At 43.0% G+C, this 22731-nt stretch overlaps 1 protein-coding gene across 5 annotated transcripts in view; it reads left to right on the forward strand.

The window, feature by feature from the left end:
* The window catches only part of LOC126995362 (uncharacterized), a 252694-nt gene extending 232058 nt beyond the window's left edge, over window positions 1–20636 (forward strand). For all 5 annotated transcript variants that reach the window (XM_050854838.1, XM_050854841.1, XM_050854842.1 and 2 more), the window contains 3 exons: window positions 8424–8586; window positions 16557–16725; window positions 17038–20636. In XM_050854838.1, coding sequence (XP_050710795.1) covers window positions 8424–8586; window positions 16557–16725; window positions 17038–17224 — 519 coding nt within the window. In that variant the 3' untranslated portion in view covers window positions 17225–20636. The remainder of the gene's footprint in view (window positions 1–8423; window positions 8587–16556; window positions 16726–17037) is intronic.
* Window positions 20637–22731: the final 2095 nt, after the last annotated feature.

Below are 22731 nucleotides of genomic sequence, written 5' to 3' on the forward strand. Positions count from 1 at the left end.
GGAGTGCTCGAGGCTTGTAGGCTGGACGCCTGTAGAGTTGCTGTGGGTGTGCTCGAGGCTTGTAGGCTGGACGCCTGTAGAGTTGCTTGTAGCTGGCGCCGGGTGAGATGCTTGTAGCTGGCGCCTGGTGCATTGCCACGGACGGCTGGTGCGTTGCCGCGGACGGCAGGACTGTGACTCCTTCCTTCCTTTTTACGCCTGTCCCCGGAGTTTGTTGGTGAGTTCTCGTGGCTTGGAGGAGAACGAGGTAGCGAAGGCACAGGCGCGGTGGTCACCGCTGCCAACCAAATGTAACAGGCTTGTCGGGGGGCGTTTAAAGGGTGTTGATTAAGACTTCAGCTTCCTTAAGGCGAATTATATTCGTAGCCTTTATGTACAAGAAGCGTCGGAGCGAGAGTGACTGTCGTTGTGTGTCAGTCGGACTCTAGTGAAGGAGTGACGAGTTACAGGTTGGAAAATAATTGTTACAATTGGTCACGTATGTCAAGGTGACCTCTGCGCACCATCAGAGTGCAAAGTACACAAAACTGAGACGGTAAACACTGACGGACGACATTCCTATAAGGTGGCGTGATCTATCTGTCGTGGGTATTTTCCATTGACAATTGTATGCCTAATTCATGGTGATATTAAATAATAATAGTAATACATTGATATCCTACTATAACACTGGGCTTACGCTCGTGTGGTCCCGTCTCCGTATCTGTAATCATCCAACTTTTCCTTGAAGCTTTGCATACTCTTCGCTGATACTATTTCTTCACTTAGTCTGTTCCAAACCTCTATATTTCTTTGTGGGAAACTATATTTCTTTATGTCTCTTGAGCATCTTCCTTTCCTCAACTTTTTACTATGTCCTCTAGTATTCCTGCTGGAAGATTCTTCTCTTAGTAGCAATTTCTCGTTATCCACTTCTTCCATTTTACTCAGTAGCCTATATATTTGTATTAGGTCTCCTCTTTCTCTTCTTTGTTCTAGTGTTGGTAAGTCCATTTCCTTTAGTCTCTCTTCATATGTCAGTCCCTCCAGTTCTGGAACCATTTTTGTTGCCATCCTCTGTATTCTTTCTAGTTCTTTTATGTGTTTCTTCTAATGGGGAGACTACACCACTGTGTCCACGTATTCTAGTTTAGGTCTGATCATAGTAGTAATTAATTTTTTCATCATTTTTTTGTCCATATAGTGGAATGCTATACCTATATTTCTCACCATATTATATGTATCACTGAAGATCCAATTTATATGACTTTCAGGTTGCATATAATCTTGCATTATTACTCCCAGGTCTCTCTCTTTATTTACTTTCTTTAATATTTCCCCATCTCCCATTTTATATGTCCATTTTGGTCTTTCTACACTTTTTCCCATTTCCATAACATGACATTTCTTCACGTTGAATTTCATCTCCCATTTCTGACTCCATTTCCAAATCTTGTTTAGGTCTTCTTGCAGCTCCTTGCAGTCTTCACTGTTTCTTATATGTCTTTGCAGTTTAGCATCATCTGCGAACAGGCTCATGTAGCTGTTTATTCCCTCTGGCATATCATTAATATAGACTAGGAAGAGTACTGGTGCTAAAACCGACCCCTAGGGCACTCCACTTTCCACCGCTCTCTATTCTAATCTAGTGTCCTTAACCACGGTTCTCATCTCTCTTCCTCTTAAGTAGCTTTCCATCCAGCACTTCCTTTTCCCTCTCAATCCTCCTTTATATTCTAGTTTCCACAGCAGTCTTGAATGTGGAACTTTGTCAAATGCTTTCTTTAAGTCTAGGTAAATGCAATCCACCCATCCGTCTCTTTCCTGTAATTTGTCCGTCACTCTTGAGTAAAAGCTCAGCAAGTTTGTCACACATGAGCGGCCTTTCCTAAACCCATATTGATTGTTTGTGATTAGATTATGATCTTCTAGAAATCTCATCCATTGTTTTTTTATTACTTTCTCACATATTTTGCATACTACACTGGTCAGAGACACCGGTCTGTAATTTAGGGGTTCTTCCTTTTTTCCACTTTTGTATATAGGTACCACTTCTGCCCTCTTCCACTCCCTAGGCACTGTGCCAGTTTTTATTGAGCACCTAATGATGTCATATATCGGGCCAACTAACTCATTTCTGCACTCTTTAAGTATAAAACCTGAAACTCCATCCGGGCCCACGGCCTTCCCTTCTCCCAATTCCCTCAGTATTTTTTTTTTTATCTCCTCTTTATATATTTTGACCTCTTCCATATATACACCTAAGTTGTTTTCTTGTGGTTCATTAAATAATGATTCTTTGGTAAACACTTGCTGGAATTTTTGTTAAATAATTCCGCCATGCCTTTGGGATCCTCGATCTCTACATTCTCTTCAGTCAGTCTTTCAATTGTTTCTCTTGATTTAATTTTTCCATTTATAAATCTATAAAATAGTTTAGGTTGTTCTTTACACTTTTCCACAATATCCTTTTCATATCGTTTCTCTTCTTCCTTTCTCACTTTCACGTACTCATTTCTCGTTGCCTTAAAGTCTTCTTTGTTTCTTTGGTTTTTGTTTCTTTTCAATCTTGACCACGCTTTGTCTCCTTTTTCTTTTGCCTTTGCACATCTTGCATTAAACCAGTCCTTTTTAGCCCTCTCCCTCAGTCTGTATTTTGGTACAAACTTCATAACACCTGTGTTGTACGCCCTCATGAAAATATCATACTTTCCTTGAACTTCGCTTGTACTCATTAACTTTTTCCAATCCATTTCACCAGAAAACTTCTTGAGGTTTTCCACCCCTGCTTTCCTATAGTTTAATCTATCACATCTATTAGTCTCGTCTTGTTCCCTTCCTCCCTCCTCCATTTCCAACTCTATGAGCACGTGATCACGTTTTCCCAGGGGGCAATCATACCTCAATTCATCCTTCACGTGAATTTCTCTTGTCAACACCAAATCCAGTCTTGCCGATTCGTCGTTTCTTCTATATCTAGTGCTTTCCTTCACCCTTTGTATCATCAAATTTTCCATCATTAAATTTAAGAATCTATTCCCCCATGCCACATCACTACCATTGCTCTCAAACCTCTCCCAGTCAACCTCTTTGCAATTGAAATTGCCAACTAGTATTACTCCTTTGTTTGCCTTAAGTAATCTCCTCAAACTCTGTATGGTGTCATCAATCATGTTTTCATATTCTTCTTTACTCCATGATGTAGTTTTTGGTGGTTCATATGTTACTGCAATCATCATCCTTTCTCTATTCTTGTTTTCCAAGCTTACACTCACTGTTTCTGCTTTTCCTTCTCCATATTCCATCTCGACGGTAGAGTGTGTGTTTGTGTGTGTATTTACCTAGTTTTAGTTTTACAGGGCCTGGGCTTTACGCTCATGTGGTCCCGTCTCTGTATCTACATTTATCCAACTTTTCCTTAAAGCTTTGCACACTTCTCACCGATACTACATCCTCACTTAGTCTGTTCCAAACCTCTATATTTCTTTGTGGGAAGCTATATTTCTTTGTCTCTCAAGCATCTTCCCTTCCTCAATTTTTTACTATGTCCTCTGTTCCTAGTGCTCGTACGTCAGTAGGCGAATTTAATCTTGCCTATGGGTTTCCCAGCAGGCTGGGAGTTAGTTAGTTTCTTTATACACCGTGTCTCTGATTTCTTCCCTTTTGGACTGGGCAGCGAGAAAAGCAAAAGAAAGGAAAGGCTCTGGGAACACCAATTTAGATTTTTAAAAGTCAGTTTTCCAGCAGGCTGATGTGCAGAAGCGGCCTGCTGTAGATTTTAGTTGGCTAGTTAGCCAGATCGCTTTCTTTTTTGCCTGCCAGAATAGACAGTTGGGCCAGGTCCACTTTACATGAAAAAAGGAGGATAGGAGGGGTAAAAGAGTGACAGGAAGAGATGTGGAGTGGTTGGGGAGTGCATGACTGTGACTTGGAATTTGAGTGAGGGGGCCACGGCAGCCGACTGCGAACGTTCTTCTTGTCTATATCTATAAATTTTGGCTATATGATCATTCTGATAGTGAGAATAATTTGTAACCTACTGAATACAAAAATGTGCAGAGAGAGAGAGAGAGAGAGAGAGAGAGAGAGAGAGAGAGAGAGAGAGAAATCCTCCCAAAAACCAACCCAACTGCCATCATAAGATTTTACCCCCTTGGAAAAAATATCCAACCTAGCAAGGCCACGAACCTCGTCATAGATGGTTTTACCCGCGTGATCTAAACATATGGTTCTGAAACCATGCCGCATCATAAGAAACCGCGCCTTACGAATCCGCATCATACGCGACTTGACTGTACTTAGTAATAGAGTGACAATGAAGTCTTAGCCAGATGGTGGAAAATTCAGAAGAGTCAAGGTCGTGGGCACGAAAGCAAGTAATGTCATTGCGTACATAGATGCAGCATCCAGCTTTGGATTGAAATTTAGGAAAGAGATAGTAGGAGGGAACAGATTAGAAATTACTGTGAGTAGCCCCTGAGACCTGTGTTTCGATGAGGAAGAGAAGGTGAGGTTTAGAGGAGGAGAGATGGTGCTCCACAGATTAGGTATTGGAACGAAGACTGGGAATGTTGCAGAAATTGATAGGAGAAAGAGGTCTGAGGTGTTTTCAAGACACCTCTCAATCGGCAGCCGAAAGGGAAGTCCTCCCTGGGGGAATTTGTGTTAACCCTCCAGGCGGGGACTCCGAGGCTATTTGTTGTGTAGCCATTTTTAATTTGAAAAAATTGGAGGGAAATGGTGTGTGTTTAGCATGTATGTAGTGTGGTGTGGAAAGAAAGAGGATCTATCTTTAGAGAGTATGCTGAACTACTTTCTAGTGTTGAGACAATAGGGAAACAGAAAATGAGGACACTGGAAAGGTCTTTGGAGGGCTTGCAGCATCCTCCTCGATTCCCATATACACTTGACCCTCGATTTAACGGACCCCAATTTAACAGATTTCAGATTTAACGGACCACAAAATCTAAATGAACATAGATTCGTCCGGTGTGACACCGGCTTTAGAAACATCAAACCCTAAACAGAAGGCCATCAGGCCATGTCGTGAGGCTGCGCCGCACAAATTACACACACACACACACTGCCTCATGGCCTTTAGCTCCGCCCACTTTTTGGCCGCCGGGCAGGACGCATCGTATAGTGTGTGTTCGCCTTTATGGGGAATATTGAAAACTGTCGACATCTTGCGCTTGGCCACCCATCCGGGCGGCCGAGCGCACGCGTGCAGACAGCCCCAGCCGTGCGAATAGCTGACAGGCGGCTGATGACGGTTATAGTGATGATGAGCGTCGGCGGCGAGGCCCCCACATCGGCGGCACCCGAACAGCATTCCCCATCGGGGCCCACGTGTGTGTGGCTGTATTTATTATGGGTTTGGGCTTCTCAATTTGCCAATTCCCATCCTCCACATGTTGCACAGGACCCCTTTCCATTACTTCCATCTCTTCTTTTTGAAAAAGAAGAGATGGAAGAAAAGAAAGAAGTCCCGCACAACACGTGGAAAACAAGAGTTAGCAAATTGAGGAGCCCGGGCCCACAATAAACACAGCCACACACACACGGACTCCAACGAAAGCACCGCCCGGGCGGCGCCGATGCGGGGGTCACGCTGCCGACACCCATCATTACCACCACCATCATCAGCCGCCCGTCAGCTGCTCAAGCCCAGGGCACGGCCGGGGCCGCTCGCACACATGCGCCTGGACACTCGGAGCATTAAAAAAAATTTGTTCTGAGCTAGAAAGGAGACTGGGTAGATTTGTCTGGTGTGACACCGGATTTAGAAACGTCAAAACCGTATTTAATCCGTTAAATCAAGGGCCGAGTGTATACCTCACCAGGAGTGGCTTATGCCCGTTCCAGTAGGTGTCTTCCTACCTACTCCCTGGAAACACTGGCCCTGTGTCCAGGGGTAATGGGTTATCAACCACCACAGGCTCAAGGGCCAAGGCAATGAAGAAAAGCACTGAGGCCACATGCAGGTTCTGGTGATGGCTCTCGAGGCTCTGCATGAGGAGGCAAAGCCCTTGGGACAGCCCTGGGCAAGACCAAGGTACTTGCCTTTCTATTGATTTTGCAGATTCACAAACAGCTGCTGAAGCTACAAGATCCTGAGCAGTCCAGGTTCAGGTCTGACAAGTCAACAGCTAACTGCATCATAATGGTGGAGTGCTGATGTGTGTTTGGATATGGGATGCATGCAGCCCATTTCTATCTCAAAAAGACATTTGATTCAGTGCATCATGAGGCACTCTAGGATCTGTGACTCGTGAGGTTCCTGCAGGGATCATTGGCCTATTGACTGGCCTGCTCTCTGGGACTGAGTGCTGTTAACTGTTGGGTAGTTTGGGGGCAGTCCAGCTTCTTTCCTGTGAATACTGGGACAAGACAGGTCATTGGCCTTGCAACATCCCTGTTCAACACTTGCATGGACTGGGTATTAAGCAGAGTTGTGGACCATCTGATGGAAATGCAAAAGTTTTTGCAGATGATGTAGTAAACCTTGCAAAGTTGCTGGAGGTTCTGGTGGTGGCTCTCGAGGCTCTGCATGAGGAGGCAGAGCCTTTGGAACACTCCTGGGCAAGACCAAAATACAAGTGTTTGTAGGCTTACTAGATAAAACTGTCTGCTCATGTGTGTGGTGAGGACTTTGATATCTTTGAAAATATCACATATCTTATAGCATAGTGTAGAACAATGGCAGGTCTCATCAAGAAGTCTTATTGTAGATTGGCTTGATGTACGGTGTTATGGACTCGCTCAGCACTAGTATATGGTGTTTTCAATACCTGTACAGAAAAATAATAATCCGTTTCAAGTCACTTGTGCTTCCTGTTTTATTTGATGATACATTAATTCTCATGAAGTCACTGGAGGCTCTGGTTATGGCTCTCGAGGTTCTGCACTAGGAGGCAAATCCCTTGAGACTCCAGATCTCCTTGGCCTAGACCAAAATACAGATAGTTGGAGGCTTACTTGATGAAACTGTCTGCCTGTTCTTGTATGTGGCAAGGATATTGATATCTTGGAAAACATCACATATATATCTTGTTTGCGCAGGCAGAACAACAGCAGATCTCATCAAGAAATTTTATGGCAGATTGGCTTGGTATATGGAGTTATTGACTCACTCACCACGAGAATATGGCATTGTCGATACTTGTACAGGGGGATAAATATCTGCATTTTCAAGTCACTTGTAAAAGGTAAAGGTAAAGTTGGGGGCATATGCTATAACTGCATGTGGCCTCAGTGCTCTTCTCCATTGCCTTGGCCCTTGAGCCTGTGGCGGTTGATAACCCATTACCCCAGGACACAGGGCCAGTGTAACATCCAAGTTACCACAGTTTACTTTCCCATAGTTTCCCCAGGTATCTATCTATCAAAAGGGAGAATGAACAGCTGGGTGAGCAGCACACCGACTGCCCCAGCCGGGATTCGATCCCAGGCCCATGAATTCATAGCTCACTATGCTAACCACTGCACCACAGTCGCAAGTCTTTTGTGCTTCCAGTCTCATTCTATGCTTCTGAAACATGGACAGGCACTAAAGAATGACTTGAAGAGGCAAATTCATGCCTTTGGTAATACATGCCTTCTCAGAATCATGGGACATCATTTCCTTGTGATGGGAGGCAGTGGCTGAGTGATTTATGTGTGGGCGCGGTTGCCTGAAGGACCCAGGTTCAGGTTCCACCCACTGCTACGGGTTGACAATTTTTACTCAATGCTGAGTTGCACCCACATGCTATCCTGATAAACACCTAACAAGTCAGACTTTAGCAAAACTATTAAGATGAACAAGTTTGATACTTTTATATAATACTTGCTCAAGCCAGTAACAGGCTGGGCCTGACCAGCAAGCACCATAAGAAAACCTACCAGAACTATGGGGCAAATGTAAAAAATTATACTAAAAACCAAGCACAGGTGAACAACAATATGCATGTGGCACTCCCTGATAGCAAACCCTGAATGAATTAACTGTTCAAGAGTCACCAAGCCCATCCATGACATTAGACAGGACGTGCCTGAGAGACTGAGTTTTGTTTAGTTATGCATTTTCTTATATGAAGTTTTTTTTTTTTTTTTTTTTTTTTTTTTTTTTTGTGGTGACAATACATACTGTATTTGTCTACTGTGGCAGTTTGTACAAAATTTACTTTGTTTTGAATTTCAAGCAATAACAAAATATTGAAAAGAAAATTGGTTTATTTATTTATACTTACTTTATATAGGAATAAACAAATGTTACATATACATTGTATTGGGTGTGGCAATGATAACTCATGTTTAGTTAGGGGTCCTCCCTTGTATGGGACTCACCATGTTTGAAGACCCTTGGTAAGGTAAAATTTGGGAACCTTTACACCAGGAGACCTTATTAAAATATGCATTTTTTTCCGTGTTAAGCATTCTTGACTATCTTACTTTCATTTCAGAATGACGAGCTGGAACTGGATAGGACATGCTACAGAGCTATGCGCCACAAGGAAGGTGACATCGTTCGTGTGAGAGATTGTGTGCTACTCAGGTCTGGCACACGGAAAACAGATCTCCCCTATGTTGCTAAAATTGCCTCTCTCTGGGAAGACCCAGAAACTTGTAAGTCATGAAATTAACAAATAATTTAGACACTTAAGCTAGATTAATGTTTTCCAGTATAATTAATACCCTTGTTTTTTTTTGTTTTTTTTGTTTTTATTATTATTGCATATGCAGATATCCTCCAACATTCACTGTGTCAACATTCATGACATTAGTTTTCACAAGAGACCCTGGCAATATAATTATTGGCTGGAACTCGAGAATTAACAGATAGCATGTAAAAATACTTCTGCAGCATCAGTTAGATAACCTGTTCTGACCTGTACAGTCTGAGACAATATCACACATACACTTCCTATCTCAGTCTCATTTTTGTGAGACATAAGTGTAAACTGACTTGGTTCACAGTGTCAAGCAGCAGTGAGATGACATTATCTGGAATAATGCATAAACACTCAACCCTTGATTTAAGAGACCTTGATTGAATGGATTTGGGATTTAACACTCATCCACTACCACTAAGCACCTCTGCAGTGCAGTGGTTAGCATCCCTAACTACAAATCTGCAGCCTGGGTTTGAATCCAAGTTTAGTCAGTTAGCATGCAGCTCACCCAACTGTTCATCCTTCTTATTTGGGATGGTCAATAAATGAGTACCTGGGGAAACTTGGAGAAGGTAAACTGTGGTAACCCCGTTGCTGCACCGATCCTGTATCGGGCTAATGGGTTCTCTCCTACCACAGACTCAAAGGGCCAACAGAACAGAGATGAGCACCACTGTCAAGTACAGCTGTAGCATATGCTCCCAACTTTACCTCTACCTCTTATCCACTACCAGACAAGCGGACTAGACCACTCAAAAAGTTCGCTTTTTGAAAAATGTGTCCACTCAATACGTACGTGGTGGCGCAGTGTTTACTGTATTTTGCAGCATATAACATACTCCTGCGTATACCATGCACCCTAAACTTTAAAACAACAATTTTGAAAAATAATATTCGGTGCTTAAAATGGTCAGAAATATGTACAGTTAAGCAAGACTGATGATGTTCAATTTCCCAAAATTTATGTTAACCCTTAAAAGGCAGGGGTGTACCATGAAATTGTTTCTCCCCATACGGCAATGTTCTGACATTCTCCCGAAAATTGGTCACTTTCCATTATCAATTTCATAGCTTTACCTAAGCCAATAGCTTTAAATTTATGAGCATTCGCTTAATCCATCCTTCTTCTTCAGTCTGCCTCAAACCCGAAGTCTTTACATCATGTGATGTTTCCGTGGTGATGTGATGAAGCACAGTAACTTTTAGGTCGGAGCAAGCCTGTGTTCGCAGAGCTGCGTAGGTTGTGGTTGGCAGCCGCCCTCCCCCTCCGCGCACTCGACCCCACTACAAACCCCCTTTATTACCCTCATATTCTTAACTTGATAATCCTGAAGGGTGGTGGGATGCATCCTCAAGGGCTTGAATATCACTTTCACCATCACTGTAATGAGATTGATCTACAGGATGACCACTAAACTGGGTAGGTGAATACGGACGAGCTGATGAGGGCCTCCTTGAGCTTCTCAAAGGCAACCTGAGTTTCCGCTGTCCACTCAAACAGTGGTGCAGCAATCATAGCGAAGCCTTTCACAAACCTGCGGTAGTATGAGCACAACCCAAGGAAGCTCCGCAGCTCCTTCACGTTGGTGGATGTCGGCCAGTCCCTTACCACAGCCACCTTCTCAGGATCAGTGCGTACTCCAGCCTCACTCACGATGTGTCCCAAGTATTGGGCCTCCTTTTGGAACAGACAGCATTTCTTCGGGCTGAGCTTAAGGTGTGCAGCTCTAAACCGGGCAAAAACCTCTGATAGCCTTTCCCTCTCCTGCTCGAAGGTCTGGCCAAAGACAATCACGTCGTCGAGGTAGATGAGTGCCGTCTTCCAGTGAAGTCCCTCCAGCACCCTCTCCATCAGCCGGCGTGTTGCACAGGCCAAAGGGCATGACCTTAAACTGCCACAGGCCTTGACCGTAGGAGAAGGCTGTTTTCTCTTTGTCCTGCTCCGCCATTTTGACTTGGTGATACCCAGACTTCATATCTAGTGTTGAAAACCACTTGGAGCCCACCAAAGCATTGAGCGTGTCGTCGATCCGTGGGAGTGGGTATGAATCCTTGATGGTGAGATCGTTGAGGGCTCGGTAGTCCACGCAGCACCTGAGGGAACCGTCCTTTTTCCTGACGAGCACTACAGCAGACGCCCATGGGCTGCTGGACCGCTTGATTAACCCTTATTGCCGGAGATCATCCATCACCTCATCCATCTCCTTGCGACGGACTGGTGCCATCCTTCGAGGAGCTTGCTTCACTGGGCGGTGGCTACCTGTGTCGATGTGGTGCTCTACCAGGTCCGTACACCCCAAGTCCAGGTCTCCTGTGGAAAACACATCTGCATTCCTCACGAGAAGCTCCCTGAGCTGTTCCACTTGGGGCTCCTCTAGACACTTGGAGCTCCTGTCAAACAGGTCGCACAGGTAGTGGTGCAGCTCCTCCTGGGGCTTTGTCAGGGTTCTCCTGCAGACACAGGTTCTCGGTTTCTGGTCGATCTCTTGGCACAACCCCACCATGGTCCCTTGTTTTATTTTCTTTGGGCTGAAGGAGACATTGGCCACGACGACAGGCACTTCCGCTGCAGCAGGGTCTGCCAAAGTACTGCCTACAATCACCCCATTTTCTACTGGGCATCAACTTCCACTCTCTACCACACACGGACTAGCCGGGGAGACACCCGTAATTTGACAGGGTAACAGCATCTCTGACCTCGGAGGAATAATGGTGGTGTGCTTGACCGTCACTGGCAGGCCCTCCTTGTGCACAGTCGTCAGTGGCACCCTCCTTCCTCCTACAGTCAGCTGCTTAGCGCGGAAGTCCAGCTCGCACCTGTGGGAGACAAGATAATCCATACCTAGGATGCAGGGGTCGTCCATTTCACCCACGTAGACAGAGAAACTCTTCCTTTCCTCAGAGCTCAAACTTCACGTCCACTGGGCCTCTGAGCTCTGCGTAGTGTCCAGTGACTCCGCACAGTTGATGCAACGCCTTAGGAAGCTGACGATGACTCACCACGTCAGGCCGCACCAACGTGCGTTTTGAGCCTGTGTCGACGACCACAGGCCACAACACTCCGTCAACCTTGCCCTCCACTTGGCAGCTCATCATGGTGGTTCTCCTGCACATTAATATCTTCAGGGCATGTACAGGACAGACTGGTCATTGCCCCCGTGAACCAGTCCTCCTTAGTTTCCCGAGTGGTGGTCGCTTGCCGGGGGCACATTTTTCCGACACTCATTCTTCCAGTGCCCCTTTTCTCCACAGGTCCAGCACTTGGGTCCTTCCCTGGGCTTCTTCCCAGTGCCACCTTCATATTCCTTTTTCCTCTTATAGCATTCGTTCTCCTTGTGCCCAACCTTCTCGCAGTACCAGTACGTTCCTTGGAACTTGTCTGTGTCGCTGACAGCGCCCTTTCGTGCCCTAAAGCCAGAAGTCGAGTCATCCCTGAAGCTTGACAAGCTAGAGCTAACAAGGGACTCAAACTCCATGGCATGTGCCAGAGCTTCCTGCATTGATGTTGGCTTAGCTTGCTTCACTTGTATCTTCAGCTGAGGGCTGTCCAGGGCATCGATGAATTGATCACGCAGCAAAACCGTCAGCAGGTCAGGGGTGGCACCTGGGTATGCCTTGTGCGCCATGCTCTCAAGATCCTGAGCGAGTTCCTGAAGAGACTTGCCGCGCCTCCTGTTGCGGGTTCTGAACCTAACCCTGAAGAGCTCGTTCTGGTGCTCGGTCCCATATCGTTGCTCCAGCGCCTGTGCCAGCCTTTGTCGCATTGTCGAGCTGAGCAAGGACCTCTAGCGCTGCCCCTTTCAGGCTAGTGGCCAGCTGAACCGCGCACTCTTGGTCATCCCATCCATTCCGAGCTGCCAACAGCTCAAACTGAGCGCGGTAAGCCTCCCAGGAGACCTTGCCATCAAACTCCTGAGGCTTCTTTCTAACAGGCGACCCCAGCAGACTCATGGGATTGGCGGAACTTCTTGCAGGGATAAACTCAGGCGAAACAGGGCTCAAACTACCCTGGACTTGTGTAGGAGAAGCATCTTGGGTACAACTAGCCCCTGCAGGCACTGGCTGTCCGTTTCCAGCCAAGCAGTCTTCAAGGGCCTTCACTCTGTCACTTACTTCTAATATTTCTTTGTGTGTCATCTCCCGTACCAACTCCATCTCTTGTTGAAGATTTGTGTGTTCTTTCTCCACTTCTATCAGGAGTTGTCCCAAATTCGTGGTCACATCAGTCATTTCTCTTCGCACTGAGTCACTTCCATCTTGTTCTGCTTTTGGCTGTAGCTGTAATCCTGTGAAGCGATCTTCTAGCTGTTCTTTGAGTTCCTGGAGTGTTCCTTCTTGTTGTTGCTGTGCTCTTTCTTGTTGTTCTTTGAGTTCTTGGAGTGTTCCTTCTTGTTGTTGCTGTGCTCTTTCTTGTTGTTCTTTGAGTGCTTGGAGTGTTTCTTCTTGTTGTTGCTGTGCTCTTTCTTGTTGTTCTTTGAGTGCTTGGAGTGTTCCTTCTTGTTGTTGCTGTGCTCTTGTTGTTCTTTGAGTGCTTGGAGTGTTTCTTCTTGTTGTTGCTGTGCTCTTTCTTGTTGCTGTGCTCTTTCTTGTTTTTCTTTGAGTTCTTGGTGTGCTCATTCTTGTTGTTCTTTGAGTTCTTGGTGTGCTCTTTCTTGTTTCTCCCCCTGTAGTCTCAAAGCTTCCAAGAGTTCAGTCAACACTTCGTCCCTCTGGGCAGCTTGGGAACGAGTGTCCACACCTTGCACCGCTTCTGTAGTTTAATATTCTTTCTTAGTAGTACAATTCACTCTTGACTCTTCTCTGGCCACTAGCTTACTAAGACTGGGACTGACTCCTCTCGTCCTCTTCTCCTATATATATACCGAACAGTCTAGAACGTTACAGTATATATTCGATTATACAAGAACATGTAGCAAAAATATCTGCGAGTTGGCAACACTTCCCGCCTGGCGCCTGGCCGCGGGTCCTGCGGGGCACGGGCGGGCCTTGCTCCCCGCCCCCCTGCTTGCTCCTCCCAGAGTCTCCCAGAGGCCCATAGATCCCAGGGGAAGCTTCCAGCACAAGGATATTGTTGAAAAGTGCAAGGAAGAACCTAAACTGTTTTATAGATTCATAAATGGAAAAATCAAACCAAAGGAAAAAATAGAAAGACTGAAAGATGGAAATAAGATAATTGAAGATTCTAAAGACATGACTGAGCTGCTGAACAAGAGGTTCCAGCAAGTTTTTACAAAAGAATCACAATTCAATGAACCACAAGATGACAAGATAAATGTTCAAATGGATGAAGTCATAGTAACTAAAGAGGAGATATATAAAATAATAGAGGAGCTGGAAGAAAGGAAAGCAATAGGACCAGATGGAGTCTCAGGTTTTATATTGAAAGAATTCAGAAATCAGCTGGTTGGACCAGTATATGATATCATAAAATGCTCAATATCAACTGGTAAAGTACACTCAACCCTCGATTTGCCGGACTAAAAGGGGGGAAGGCTTGTCCGGGAATGGCAAATGTCCGGCAATGGAAAATGTCCGGGGGTCTACCCCCTTGCCGGACTTTACCCTATATATGTCCGGGAAACACAACCCACCCCCGGACTACACCTCGCATAGCTGTCCTATACTTTGGTGGGTTTTTGGGTGGCATCGTTGTGAAGAAGAGGTGTATCCACGACAAGCACGTAAGCACAACACTTGTGTGACGCGGCAGACTTGTGTACAGTCCAGTACTAGACGTGTATGTCCGCCCGCGCTGCCATCGACTTGATTTGCGAACTTTTTCTGGCGCGTTTGAAATCGACTTGTGCGGACTTTTTTTTTTTTTACCCCACGGACTCTTGTCCGGCAAATCCGAAATCCGGCAAATGGAGGTCCGGCAAATCGAAGGTTGAGTGTACCAAAGGAGTGGCGGAGGGCTTAGGTGGTTCCTATATATAAAAGCGGGAAAAGGAAGAACCTCTGAACTACAGACCTGTATCATTGACCAGTATAGTTTGTAAAATATGCGAGAAAGTGATAAGGAAACAATGGACAAAATTTCTAGAACACAATATAATTACAGAAAAACAGTATGGCTTTAGAAAAGGGCATTCATGTGTAACAAACTTACTGAGCTTTTACTCAGAGTGACAGACATAACACAGGAAAGGGATGGATGGGTAGATTGTGTGTATTTGGACCTGAAGAAGGCTTTTGACAAAGTTCCACATACAAGACTACTATGGAAGCTGGAAAATAGAGGATTGGAAAAGAAACTGAAGAACTGGATGGAAAGTTACTTAAGGGGAAGAGAAATGAGAACAGTGGTAAAGGACATGAAATCGGAATGGAAAATTGTAAATAGTGGGGTGCCTCAAGGATCGGTATTGGCACCAATACTTTTCCTGGTATATATAAATGATATGCCGGAGAAAGTAAGCAGTTATATGAGCCTGTTTGCGGACGATGCAAAATTGCTGAGACATATAAGAAACAGTAAAGACTGTGAAATTCTGCAAGAGGACCTAAATAAGATTTGGGACTGGAGTATGAAATGGGAGATGGAGTTCAGTGTGAAGAAATGTCATGTAATGGAAATGGGAAAGAGTGAAGGGAGACTAAAATGGACATAGAATGGGAGATGGAGAAATACTAAAAGTTCAAGAAGAGAGAGATCTGGGAGTGACAATACAAGATAATCAACAGTCTGAGAGTCATGTAAATAGGATATTCGGTGATCCGTATAGAACGGTGAGAATTATAGGAATAGCATTCCACTACATGGATAAGGATATGATGAAAAAGATGATAACCACAATGATTAGACCAAAGTTGGAATATGTGGAAACTGTGTGGTCTCCCCATAAGAAGAAACACGTAAAAAAACTAGAAAGAATACAAAGGATGGCAACGAAGATGGTTCAAGAACTGGAGGGATTGTCATATGAAGAAAGGTTAAAGGAAATGGACCTGCCAACATTGGAACAAAGAAGAGAAAGGGGAGACTTAATACAAATTTATAAATTATGGAATAAAATGGAAGAAGTAGACAATGAGGAGTTACTACTAAGAGAAGGAAGAAACACCAGCAACGCACAAGGACACAGTAAAAAATTGAGAAAAGGTAGATGCTTGAGAGACATAAAAAAATATAGCTTCCTGCAAAGAAACATAGAGGTTTGGAACAGGCTAAGTGAGGATGTAGTATCAGCAAAGAGTGTGCATAATTTTAAGGAAAAGCTGGAGAAATACAGATATGGAGACATGACCACACGAGCATAAGCCCAGGCCCTGTAAAACTACAACTAGGTAAATACACTCACTCACTCACTCACTCACTCATTCACTCACTCAACACACACACACACACACACACACACATACACACATTTTGACATTTGCAGTGGGTCTCAAAATTTAATCCCTGACTGAATGGATGGTTGTTGTGTTTTGTGACACCCCTTAGGTTTGTAAGGCTGACTTGACCTGCACCTCTGAGGTTCAAGTAGCTAGTGTGACTTCACAAAGCTACCAAGCCATAGGTTCATGAGATCCAATTCGACTGTAAAAAACAAAGCAGGTCTGGTGTTCAAGATTTTTTTCAATATCCATCTGGAAGTGTCAGTTGCCATAATTCTTTCCACATTATCTGCATTTTTCATTTATTCATCAGGGACCTGGCTGAATTACTTTGGATAACTGAGCGTTAACTGAATAATCATTGCTAACTAAAAGTGAAAAAAGTCAGAAATGTAACCACATTGATGAGTCTCAGAAACATTTGAGAACACAGTGTTGATGTGTCATGGCTTCAAGGTGTTGCTGCAATTATTTCTGAACTTTCAGTGTAGCATCTTAATTTTACAAATAAAAACATTTGTTATACCATACTTCATAGTAACATCCATTAATTGTTGTATACCTCACTGCATTTGTATTCTGCAGCTGACATGATGATGTCCATCCTCTGGTACTACCGGCCAGAACACACTGAGTCAGGCCGACGCCCAGATGATCTCCCTGATGAAATATTTGCATCCAAGCACCGGGACCACCTCAGTGTTGCATGCATTGAGGACCGTTGTTATGTCCTCACCTTCAACGAGTATTGCAGGTATGTTTGACAGGTGCTGCAGGACAGACTTCTACTTCCCATTTAAGAATACCATCCATTTATCAAAAAACAGTGCAAGAAAACTGTATTAGATGACCACATTTTCTATTCCATTCTGTTACAAGAAAAGGAAAAAAACTCTTCATTAGTACAGGAAGATGAAGATAGGGACTTTTTTTTCTTTTTCTTTTCCCACAATGATGAATTGATATAGTGGAGCTTCAGTATGATGTATTCTCTTATTTCAAATGAGGTATCAGTGTTCATGGAAACAAAAATATAATGGATCTTTTCTCTTTCTGGTGACTGCAGGTACAGACGTTTGGTCCGTTTCTTCCAAGAAGGTGTGTATCCCATGGCTACTCCAGTGCCTGATCCTGAGGAAGGGTACTGCCGCAAGGATCGGCTGCCTCCTGGGTGTGTCGTTCCAGACCTCCTGTTCTTCTGCAGACGGGTCTACGATTACCGAATAAAAAGGTTATTGAAGAACCCTTACTGAGGGTGTGCTTTGGGGGAGGGGTTTGGGGAGGGCAACTACACGTGGGAAGACACCAGCCCCAGTTATGCTGGACATAATGGTGAAGGGGAGGACTCAATGCAAAAGTTTGAACTGAATGCACTGATTATTTTGTGGCCAATAAACTGAGTGCTTCTGGATGTTTGAACACATTCCAGGCAAAGTTATTTGTTTATATTAGTGGAAAGTATAAGGATGAAGGATATATACATAAATATACATATATATATATAAATATATACATATATAAATATTTATATATTAGTATTTATGAACTAAATAATTATGCGATTGAGCACTGGGACTGAAAATCAAATAAGTTAAGGACAGTGAAGGGACTAAGTGACGTCACCCCTATGATTACTGCCAGTGGTTCTTATGATAGTGTCACAATAAGTATTTTGTCATATAAAATGCCAATAGGTTTGTACAAAATACAAATTTTTATATGTATGCATTACCTATGGTGAGCATCACTTCTTGGCCACCAGTATAACATGTTAGTTAAGACTTATTTATGAAATATTAAACTTAAGGAACCAATAATTCCTTGTTGCCAGTGTTAACTATCTCCTTGCTTAACAAGTGTAGCTGTTGAGCAACTACCTTATTTAATAATTGAGATATTTTCTGAACCAAAGTTTCATATGGTCTTTGATCTATTTATATTCCTATGATTCTTAACTAGCCAAATAGTGTCTGTGTTCAAGGAAAACTGTCTGTTTACTTGACTCTTCCTGATGTTTTTTCAGTCTGTAGTTAGATAACTTATAGCCAAGAGGAGGCAAGAGAGTAGGGTTTAAACCCAATAGTATCTGAAAACATGGATACACACTGAGGTGAAGAGTGCTACATATTTAGTGGTTAGAATGATCTTGACCACACCAATTTGATTCAATACAATAGCCAAAATGGACACTTAAATATTAAGCTGAGCCATTTGACACATATCTCATTGAATCATGATCCCAATTGTGCATTTCATGGTGCACAGTTGTCAGTGTGGGGTTGGGTAGCACCTGGTGGGGGGATGCAGCTGCTCTAGGAGTGGCAGCAAGATCTGAGCATAGTTAAACATTTTGTCCAGCCACTGCTACACTGCCTCACTCTTCACTCCCCTCCTTCACCTGCTGCTCACCAGTCATTGAGTATATTGCCGAAGAAATATATTTGATACAAATTAAGAGAGTAAAGCATTTATATTGGTATTATTTGTTTGAATTTTCTTTTATTAATTTGAAGACAATCTGATGATCAAGAAATTATTTGACTAAAATGTTTTTTACATAATTGCTTTATTTTGATTTGACAATCACACCTGTATAGTTAGTTGTATCATTAGCTAAAGTTATAGTTTTATTGAATATTTGAGTCGTTCAATTGGAATTGATAGATCATGAATTCTTTACCTCAAAGGTGGATGTGCATTAAATGATACATATTTTATGCACAGTACTAACTGTAGCCATATATTCATCAATAGATTTTGATATCTAAATTATTACATCATAATCTATAGTAATACATCTGAGTTGGAAATCATAAGTAAAGTGATGTTTTCTTAGTATTTGTGCATAAAACTCGCTGAGATTTGCTCTCTGACCTATTAACTGGTAACCACTTTCATCCTAGTCTTTCCTCAAATTCTCCATTCCATTTCTCGAGAAATGTAAGTAATTTTATAGTGTGTGGTGAGCAACCCACTGCTGCCAGAGGCTGGGTTAGGAAGATATTTTTGCAAATGTACTGTAACATCTAAGAGATATTCAGGAGTGTAACATAAGATAATTTTTATTCCTCTTTTTAGTTTGATTGCAAATGTACAATATTTTGTGTGGTTTACTATATGGCTATGTTATTTTTAACTATTTTTTTTATATGGTAATACAATGAATAAAAAACTGATGAAGTGAGAGGTCCATTGCTTTAGTTAGTATGTTTTAGTATTTGCATGCACAAAATCGATGGAGGATAAGAAAACTACACCCTGGATTCTGTGCATCAGTCACAAAACCTATGTCTGGAGCTGGCACAGGTTGGGACCTGCACTGGGTTGAGTCACCCATGTCCCCTCTCTGCTCTATCACAAGAGTCTTCTTTGCAAAGGTTCTTTACATCATGTTTAATTTGAATGGCATTTCAGTACTGGTTGCCATGCACATCCTTCCTTGCACATATTATTGGATATTTTGCTCTTCAGTTCAAGCATTTCTCTATCAGAGCATATTCACCTTCTATCTCGTCGGATTCCTCATACTACTGTGTTTGTAGCTCTTCAAATGAAACACATCTTGATTCCTGCTCCTTTTGTTATCAGTTAGAGACCTGACCAGCTTGTATTCTGAAGCACATGCAGGAAAGTCGCTGCTCTGGGCACTCAATGTACTAAATGTGATTTTTTTTTTTTTTTTCATCTTTTACTATTTATTGGGCCATGGGTATTTTGTAATGGTTGAAGCAGAATGTCAGCAAAGCAGTTTGCCAGCTTTAACAACCTATTTCAGTGTATTTCATCAGTATGTATAGTACAGTCGTCAAAAAAGTATTGAACACCCATGGGTCAGTGGAACAGAGTTTGAGCAAAATCTATAGGTATGGTGTTGTGCTGGTTAGGCTGGTACCATTAGGTAGACTCTAACCACTAGTACCAACCTAACTGCTGCACCATGATTTTGCTCAAATTCTATTCCATGGCCCATGGGTATCTGATTTTTTTTTTATGACTGTACATACTTTTTATTATGGAATACTTCCTTATTGCTTACTGTCAGCTTTTTATAAGTATGTATTTTTCCTTTGTTTCATCCGTGCCATATACCATGTTCAGGAAGAAAAATATTGTAAGATTTTTTTTCTATTGTTATATTTAGCACAACATAAATAATCTTGTAAAAGTTAACTAATTGAAATTCCTCTTTATCATTATTATTATACTTTATTTTAAGGGGGCTATGATCATAGTACCTCATTGGAGTCACATAGCTGAACAGCTTCTAAGACTTTTTGCCTTCAACCAACAAAATATATGCATACTTCCTTGTTTTAATGTTCAGTTGTGAAAAATAATCAATTTTTCTGTAAAGTATGAGTGCAGCAAGCAGAGGACGTGGAAATTGTGTTTAAAGTCTGTTATAGCCTGTCCCTGTAGCCTGTAGTCCATGTTTAGGTAGGCCACATTTTTTCCTTCGAAGCCCTTATCTAGAGCAGAGCTTTTCCGGAGAGTGATTGGCGAGTCTTGGCCGTTAGTTTGTGTTGTGCTAGTGACTAGTGATAGTTAGTCTTTGGGTAATTTGTTATGGCAAGGAGTCTATATTATTACAGCAATTGAGTATGATAAGATATTGTACATAAAAAAGATAGATTTATGTTTAAAATGAATACAATTACAAATTTTTCTGTGTTTTTTAATCTTAGTTTGTATTGATTATTATCCATATATAAAACAACAAACCTCTATTATTGTTAAAGCTGGAACCTTCAGTCGTAATGGGAACTATCAAAAGTACATCATAAAGTTCTGGTATCACAGTAGTGTCAGATATGATGATTTTTCAGACCAAAGGTCTCTTCTTTGAGAACCACCAGCCATAAAGGAAGTAGCTCCAGGGCAAAAATTAAAGGAGAACAAGAAAGTCCACCAATCACTGCTCTTATAAAAGGAAGTATAGATTTTTTTTTTTTTTTTTTTTTTTTTACAACAAAGGAGGCAGCTCATGGGCACAAAAAAAGAAAACAATAATAAAAAAAAAGCCCGCTACTCGCTGCTCCCAAAAAAGAATTAAAGAGGTGGCTGAAAGAAAGATCAATTTCGGAAGGAGAGGTGTCCTGATACCCTCCTCTTGAAAGAGTTCAAGTCGTAGGCAGGAGGAAATACAGATGATGGAAGATTGTTCCAGAGTTTACCAGCGTGAGGGATGAAAGAGTGAAGATGCTGGTTAACTCTTGCATAAGGGGTTTGGACAGTGTAGGGATGAGGATGAGTAGAAAGTCGAGTGCAGCGGGGCTGCGGGAGGGGGGAAGGCATGCAGTCAGCGTGGAAATATTGATAGAAGATAGAAAGAGAGGCAACATCGCGGCGGAATTTAAGAGGTAGAAGGCTATCAGTAGGAGGAGAGCTGATGAGACGAAGAGCCGTAGACTCCACTCTGTCCAGAAGAGCTGTGAGAGTGGAGCCCCCCCACACGTGAGATGCATACTCCATACGAGGGCGTACAAGGCCCCTGTATATGGATAGCAACTGCGCGGGGGAGAAGAACTGGCGGAGACGATACAGAATGCCCAACCTTGAGGAAGCTGATTTAGCAAGAGAGGAGATATGAAGTTTCCAGTTGAGATTTTGAGTTAAGGATAGACCGAGGATGTTTAGTGTTGAAGAAGGTGACAGCTGAGTGTTGTCGAAGAATAGGGGATCGGTGTATGGAAGATTGTGTCGAGTTGATAGGTGGAGAAACTGAGTTTTTGAGGCATTGAAGGACACAAGGTTCTTTCTGCCCCAATCGGAAATGATAGCAAGGTCTGAGGTTCAGCGTTCTGCAGCCTCCTGTCTGGAGTCGTGTACTTCCTGTTGTGATGGTCTTCTATTGAAAGAAGGACAGTTTGTTATGGAAAGAAGATCACTGATGAATAACAGGAAGAGAGTGGGTGATAGGACAGAGCCCTGTGGAACGCCACTGTTGACAGGTTTAGGGGAAGAGCAGTGACCATCTACCACCACAGAGATAGAACGGCCGGAAAGGAAACTGGAGATAAAGGAACAGAGAGAGGGATAGAATCCGAAAGAGGGCAGTTTGGAAAGCAAAGACTGGTGCCAGACTCTATCGAAGGCTTTCGATATTTCTAGAGCAACAGAAAGTTTCACCGAAACGGCTAAGAGAGGATGATCAAGATTCAGTTAAGAGAGCAAGAAGATCGCCGGTAGAACGCCCCTTGCGGAGTCCATACTGGCGATCAGATAGAAGGTTAGAAGTGGAAAGGTGCTTTTGAATCTTCCGGTTAAGGATTGATTCAAAAGCTTTGGATAGACAGGAAAGTAAAGCTATAGGGTGGTAGTTTGAGGGATTGGAACGGTCACCCTTCTTAGGCACAGGCTGTACAAAGGCATACTTCCAGCAGGAAGGAAAGATAGATGTTGATAGGCAGAGACAAAAGAGTTTGACCAGGCAGGCCAAAAGAGAGGTCAATTTCGGGTGGAAAGGTGTCTTGATACTTCTCTCAAATCAGTCAGGAGGAAATACAGACTCAGGAAGCCTGTTCCAGAGTTTACCAGTGAAAGGGTTGAAAGAATGAAGATGCTGGTTAACTCTTGTGTATGGGATTTGGACAGTATAGGAGTGAGCTAGAGTAACAAGTCAAGAACAGCAGGGCTACAGGAGGGGGAAGGCATCCATTTAGCAAGTTCAGAAGAGCAGTCAGCATGAAAATATTGGTAAAAGATAGACAGAGATGCAGCATTGCAGCAGAATATAAGAGACAGAAGACTGTCAGTAAGA

The sequence above is a fragment of the Eriocheir sinensis genome, chromosome 8 (genome assembly GCF_024679095.1).
Source record: "Eriocheir sinensis breed Jianghai 21 chromosome 8, ASM2467909v1, whole genome shotgun sequence".
Taxonomy (NCBI): domain Eukaryota; kingdom Metazoa; phylum Arthropoda; class Malacostraca; order Decapoda; family Varunidae; genus Eriocheir; species Eriocheir sinensis.